At 47.3% G+C, this 6548-nt stretch overlaps 1 protein-coding gene across 9 annotated transcripts in view; it reads left to right on the plus strand.

Moving 5' to 3' along the window:
- Positions 1-6548, plus strand: part of BCL11A (BCL11 transcription factor A) — a 101079-nt gene that overhangs the window by 21311 nt on the left and 73220 nt on the right. The window contains exon 1 of one of the 9 annotated variants that reach the window (XM_040453661.1): positions 2714-3651. The exons of the other annotated variants lie outside the window; for them this stretch is intronic. Coding sequence (XP_040309595.1) covers positions 3579-3651 — 73 coding nt within the window. The 5' untranslated portion in view covers positions 2714-3578. Of the gene's footprint in view, positions 1-2713; positions 3652-6548 lie in introns of those variants that run through there. 9 annotated transcript variants of the gene reach the window in all.

Raw genomic sequence — 6548 nt, forward strand, 5'->3', positions numbered from 1 at the left:
TTTCTTTCTTTCTTTCTTTCTTTCTTTCTTTCTTTCTTTCTTTCTTTTCTTCCTTTTCCTCCCTTCCCTTCTTCCTTCCTCCCTTCCCTTCTTCCTTCCTTCCTTCCTTCCTTCCTTCCTTCCTTCCTTCCTTCCTTCCTTCCTTCCTCCCACCATTCACATACCAAGGTTCTGAAAATCAGTAAAGTAGGGGGAGATCATATCTTAATACACGTAATATACAGAATGGCACAGCTAAGCTGTCTTTTGGAAGAAACATTAAATTCACCACCACTAACAACAACAAAAAAACCTTTTTACAAAACTGGAAATGACAGAATAGTTTTAAAAAAGAAAAAAAAAAAACCCACCCTACCTTCTGATGCTCAAAACTTCAAACTATTAATAGACCACCAGTGAGATAGACTGTCTTTGTGCCTTGAAATGCAAAATGAGGGAAATAATTAGCAGAGGAACAAAATTCTCAAAATTTGAAGAACTTCTGTGATTACTGGGGGTACAGTGAAAAGAAAATGCAAATTTCTTCCTGATCTTAATTAGATTCGATTGTGCGGTGGGTGTGTTGGATTTGGGGGGAGAGGCGGGGGCAGAGAGCGGGGGAGGCTGTGGTGGGGGTTGAGGCGAGGGGCTGTGTGATGTGGAGACAGGTTAACAGGGGCCTGGTGGTGTGGCAGGAGGAAAGGTGGCTTCCGACGCTGGTGCAGTAAACCAGTAAACGGTGTGCTGATGGGGCTAGAATACTGAGCCCTTAATTTAGCTGGGCTCATTTCCCTTGGGTCTAGGGGATTCATGGGGGGGAGGGGTGGGTACTGAAATAACAGCTAGGCTGCCTTAGGAAGGGGAAGCAGCCTGTGGGTTACTTTCCCCAACCACAAGGGAAAGCTGTGTGAGACGTTATGGGCTCTGCCTTGGGCTCTGTGGCCATCACTCAGCCTCTTAAGGGGGCATCTGCACAGAACCCCCAACACCAGAGCACCCCTGACCGGCCGCCCTCCAAACGCACTCTTTAGAGTCCACTGGTGGTGGTTGGCCAGAGTCCCGCCAAAGTATGTGCAGCAAGTTTCACTGGCTGGATTTCCCCTTGCGTGAAATAATAAAAGCCCTGGCCAAGGCTTATGAATCTATTTTTGTTTCATTAATATTATTTATTATGTATTTTATTAATATTTTTAGGAGGGACTGTGCTCTCATTTGACCATTTGTAGTTATAATTAATACATTCCGTACTGGTTGTAAAAAGTGTATTTGCATTTAATTGCAAGTCAGGCTAAATTAATGGATATGATTTAAAACAAAACTCACTTAAAATATTCTTGCAGGGAGCAAAAGAAGGGACAGTCCTTGCATTAAATTTGTTTCTGGGTGTCTGTGGTAAGAGGCTTGAAACGATTGTGTGGGTCTAACAGGAATCCGGTGTGTGTGTCCGAGAGACATGGGGGCCACGCAAGGGGGAGGAGTAAAACCTGGGCAGGGGGAGGGGCAGCCGGGAGCTCCCATCTTTTCTTTAATTTCTGAGGTTACCAGGAGGGGCTTAAGCAAAGTGGTCAAGTCCATCTGCTCCAGGGAAGGTGGTAAAGAAAGGAGGTTAGTGGCAAGAGGGAAGAAGCACAAAGGGAAAATTGTACATTGGGAACGTTGCTCTCGCGGCCGTGGTGTAGACAGACTGGTTTAGCAGACAGAATGATAGATTGTTTTGTCAAGGGTCCCAGGGTGTGCCCTGAACTTGAAGCACTTTGTTTATCTTGAATAGAAAGGGAAAAGAACAGACATAATCGATGTCTAGTTTTTAGGAGCTCGAAAGAGGTAGGAGAACAGAGAGGAGTCGGGGAGGTGGGGGGAGGTGCAGCCCTTGGTTGTGGCTGTCCATTAACAGATGAACTTGGCCGAGGGCCAAGCTTTAGATGAGAGCATGTCAGGGCCCCAGTGCAGCCAAGCCTTTTCAGTGTTTTTTTTTTTTTTTCTTTTTCTTTCTTTCTTTCTTTCTTTTCTTTCTTTCTTTCTTAAAAAAAAAAAGAAAGAAAGAAAATACCTGCTGACTACATCAAATGCTCCCAGGTTTTTGGCTAAAGGCAAGAAAAAAAAAAAAAAAGACACAGCTCAATTTTTTCCCCTCTGAACCAGTTGAGGCCAGTCTTTTGGCTACACACACAGGTTCTATCATCTTTCCTGGCTTGCCATTGGGAAAAAAAGAGTTATGATAACGCCAGTAACCCGAGGGCCTGGGACAGGAAGGGTTCGGTGTGTTCAAGAGACCAGCGTGTGTGAGCGCGTGCGCTGCGGCTAACGTGTGTGCGGAGCCGGGGCGGGGCGTGTGGGCCGGCGTACAGGTAGGAAGTCGGTGCCAACTAATTCCTTTCATTTTTTAATTTTTTCTAATGTGTGTTTATTTTTGAGAGACAGAGACAGAGAGTGAGTGGGGGAGGGGTAGAGAGAGGGAGACACCATATCCGTAGCAGGCTCCAGGCTCTGAACTGTCAGCACGGAGCTTGATTGGGGGCTGGAACTCACCAGAAGGGAGATCTGGACCTGAGCCGGAGTCCTTCGCTTAACCGACTGACTGAGCCACTCAGGCGTCCCCAGTCTCCTGCGTACCCACCACCCCCACACCCGCCTCGCCCCGACCTTTTTTTTTTTTTTAAAGAAGTTAAACTCCTTGCTGGGAAAGACCTGTGAACTAGTCTGTTGGTGGCTGGGAAAGAAAATAACACCCAAGCAAGACCCAGGAAAGGCCAGGGATGGGGGAAAAAAGCGCCCCCATCGGAAGCACAGCACTTGCCGTGCAGGGCTGGTGGCAAACCCATGCGTCTGGGGCTTGTTTTATTCTCAATTATCTTATCTCTTTGGTCTGTTTCTGTGTTTTTTAGTTTATTATGACATTATGCATTCACTTATGAGTGTTGGCAAGCAAGAGTCATCAGCCCAATAACTTCCTGACATTTTTAGCTCTTTTAATGTGCAATCTTTGCCCTCCTGCCACAAGTGGCAAGGTAATTGAATTTCCCTGTTACTTACTGGCGGGAGGCATGTTCTGGTTCCCACCAGAGGAGCTGCTGGCACTAAAGCTGGGTTCATAGAATTCTGCCTAGGGGATACGGGGGCTTCCGAGTGGTTTGGGGGCCTGTCCGAAATGCAGTCCACACAAGAATAGATGTGTTTTTCCCATCACAGACTTGAAAAGGCCCCAGGGTGAACGGCCATATAAAATAGGATAAAATCGTGTTTACTTCCCCAGGCTGAAGCCTCAGCAGGGAGATGGGCTTTTCTTCTCCTTCTCCGGTAGCAAATAGAAACTGGGAAACTTTGGAGGCCTCTGGGCTTATCTCACAGATAACCCCAAACATTCAACAAAGCCCTTAGATGCTTTTTTCACTCCCACCTATGTGTCTTTGTAACCTGCAGGCTGAAAGAGGGGAAATAAGCCCTTAAAAATACATTCATCTCCTTTCATCTCCTTTTCCCCCCATCTTCAGCCTCTGTGAGTACATGAAGTAAAATGGTGAAGAAGCGCTGCCATTTCTAGGTGTGTGAGCTTGGGCAGATTTCTTCATCCTCTAAGCTTCCATTTCCTCATCTGTAACATGGGGGGAGCCGCAGGACCCACCACACTGGGGACCTCATTAGCATTGCAGGAAAACACTTGCCTGGTACCAGGTAAGCACTTGAGAAAAGCCAGTTACTATTATGATTCTGACTCATGGCTGAGCACTTTTTCTCCTATAAGAACTGGGGTCTCAACCTAGTTCCTCACAGTGTGGGGGTAGCAGGTTGGGAAGAGAGGTGAGCCGGGCAGGGAGAGTTCTAATGGGCTCAGAGCCTCTTTCTGCCTCAGGGTGGGCTCCTGTGGGAACCTGTGGGAAAGGGGCTGTTGGGTGGAAACGGCTGAGAGTAGCCCTTGTGGGACTGGTGAGGTGGGGCGATTGGAGGGGCTTCTCCCCACTGGCAGCTCCCTCAGTGCTTGGCCTCTCTCCCTACAGAGAGGGATGGCGTGTGCTGCATTGCCAAGGGAGGGTACCTGGGTATGTGACATAGTCACTCTGGGTTCCAGTTCCTGCTTCACCACTGACTGGCTGGGAGCGTTGGGGCAAAACGTTTAACCTCTGGGAAATGGAGATAACCCAGGGCACCTCCCTTATGTAGGGTCCATGAGACGAGTAAATGAGAGAAAGCACATACATTACTTGCCACCCAGGACACGCTGGCAGAGTTGCCATTGCTATACTATGTATCTGATGCCTTGTTATTCCATCCACAGAAGCCCCAGAAAGGAGATCTTATTAGCCCCATTTGGTAGATGAGGAAATTGGGGCTAACCAAGGGCTAGATAACTTCCCTGAGGGTTCACAGTTATGAAGGGTTTAATCCTTTGGCTTCTAGTCATCATCCTCTGTCACCTCCTCAAAATATTTGCAGCTTTCCGTAGTGGAGCTGGGCACCAGTTGGGTGGGAAGCGCTGGTGTTGGACGGCTGGCCCTCCTGTGGGTTCTGTGGTCAAGTTTTTTAGTCTTCTGGGAAAGAGAAGAATGTTCTCATCCAGTTCCTGGGCGGCTGTCCTGGGCGTATTGGCGGAGCCTTGGAGCTGTTGGAAAGAGTTGTAATGTGAGGAGTTCTGCTTTGCAAGTAGTCACTTCTCCATCTGTCCAGAGTAAGCCAGAAATGGGGCGAGGGTCCTGTGAAGACCAGGAAGAAGGTTTCCTATTTGTGTGTGACTTGGTTAGGAGATGGCAGTAGGCTGACCAAGAAACCAAGCTAGGACTTTTAAGGGCTGGTGAACCCCCTGGCTTTCAGCATTTCTGTTCTCTTGTCTCTCTGACGTTCGCTTCACTGACCACACCTTAAAGAGGGGAGGGGGATAATCAGAATTATACTCTGACAGGGAGAGTATGGGAGTGTGTGTGTGTGTGTGTGTGTGTGAATATGTGTATGTAGGGAGTGCTGGGGGGTTAATAACCTGCTTCTATGAGGTTTTCATTTCTAGCTGAGCAAGTGCTGTGGTAAGGCAAGTCTGGAAAGCATGCTAGGGGACCTGAGAAAATTTTTGAATGGAAACTACAGTCAACAACTCCATATGATCCACATGTGGCTTTCCCTGAGGCAAGTTTTCAAGTGCATGGTGGCCTCCCCCAGTCACTCCGCAGGCTGCTCTGACACCATTAATATTTGCTGAAGCAAGACCTGAGGTTCATTGCAGAGGGATTACATAATGTATTCCGAAACCAAATGTCAGGGTTTTCCTTTAATTACCCATCCTTTTGAATTGGCTGGGCCACCATCAACCACCATTTATATAGTTTCAGAGTCCATTGGGTAGTTTGGAGGCGCCTACTGTATGCAGAGGTCCCATGGGGGAACTGAAGAGTTGGCTTCCGCAGTGACAAGGGTTGGCTGGGAGTTCTGCTCACCTGGTATGCTCTTCTGTTCTGTTTGAACCGAGGGAAGTTGTTCAACCAAGGGGTTGTCATCGGCATGGATTCAGGCCGTCTTCTGAGTTGGGGGTAGGGATGGAGGTGGCTGCTGAGAATACATGTGGGTAAAGAACTCCAAGCCTTACGTTTCAATTCTCATGCTGCCCTGGAACTACTGGATCCTTGCTTCCTTGCCCCTTGCCTTTTCCCCTGGTTCTCCACATTGTCTCTACCTGCCCCAGGTTCAGGACCGTAGCGGTATTCCTGATCACCCCAAAAGAGAAGTTCTGAATTTTGTTCCTGGGACTCCTAGATTGAAAAGCAGAAATGATAAAAGGAGTACCATTGCTTTAGAGGTCCTATTTTTCCCCTCCAGTTTTCTCCCCATTCTCTTGAAAATCAGGCCAGCTCTCTGATGGTGGCCTTTCATTTCGTTTTCTTTTTTGGTTCTGCCTTCATTAAGGTAAGCATGAATTTAATGCCCCAAGAGGCAGGCCGGCGACCCTTCAGGCCAAGTGCCTGGATGTGGCAATGCTATAATAAATATTGAATGGTGAGAGCAATGGAAATTTAACAAAGCCATAACTGAGGAGACCGCAGAGGGGCAGCGGACTGGTTAAGAGGCTGTCGGATGAGCTGGGTAGTATTTCTACTTCAACCTGATTGAAATGTCGACTAAAAATCAATGCTGTTGACTAGTGATAATTTACAACGTTCCCGGTGCTAAGTAGTTCCCCGCTTAAGAATGCGTTGGCTGGGCAGAGATTAGTGCAGGGAGTTGTGTGTGTCACAATGAATCAGACGCATTATAGGTCAGCCCTTTATTTGTTTCATCATGACTTTTACACAGTTGTCATGTAATTTATGGCTGCTTTCACGTTGTCAAACATTTTCATTGCATCTTCTTCTTTAACACACTCCTGACACCGACGCGCTGTCTTGGAAGGCTTGGTATTATTTCATAATCCGAGAGGAGGCCTATAAACCATCAAATTACACTATCTTTGGGCTAATCTAAATGCGCTGCAGATTAAAATCAGAGCTCATTTGTCCCTGATGCAAATTATTAAGTTCTAATTATAAATATCCATTTAATTACCCCATACATTTTTATTTTGCGGACCCTTTTGAGCACTGCTGTCTGCG

This window comes from Herpailurus yagouaroundi, unplaced genomic scaffold (assembly GCF_014898765.1).
Source record: "Herpailurus yagouaroundi ecotype Mexico unplaced genomic scaffold, PumYag 210, whole genome shotgun sequence".
Taxonomy (NCBI): Eukaryota; Metazoa; Chordata; class Mammalia; order Carnivora; family Felidae; genus Herpailurus; species Herpailurus yagouaroundi.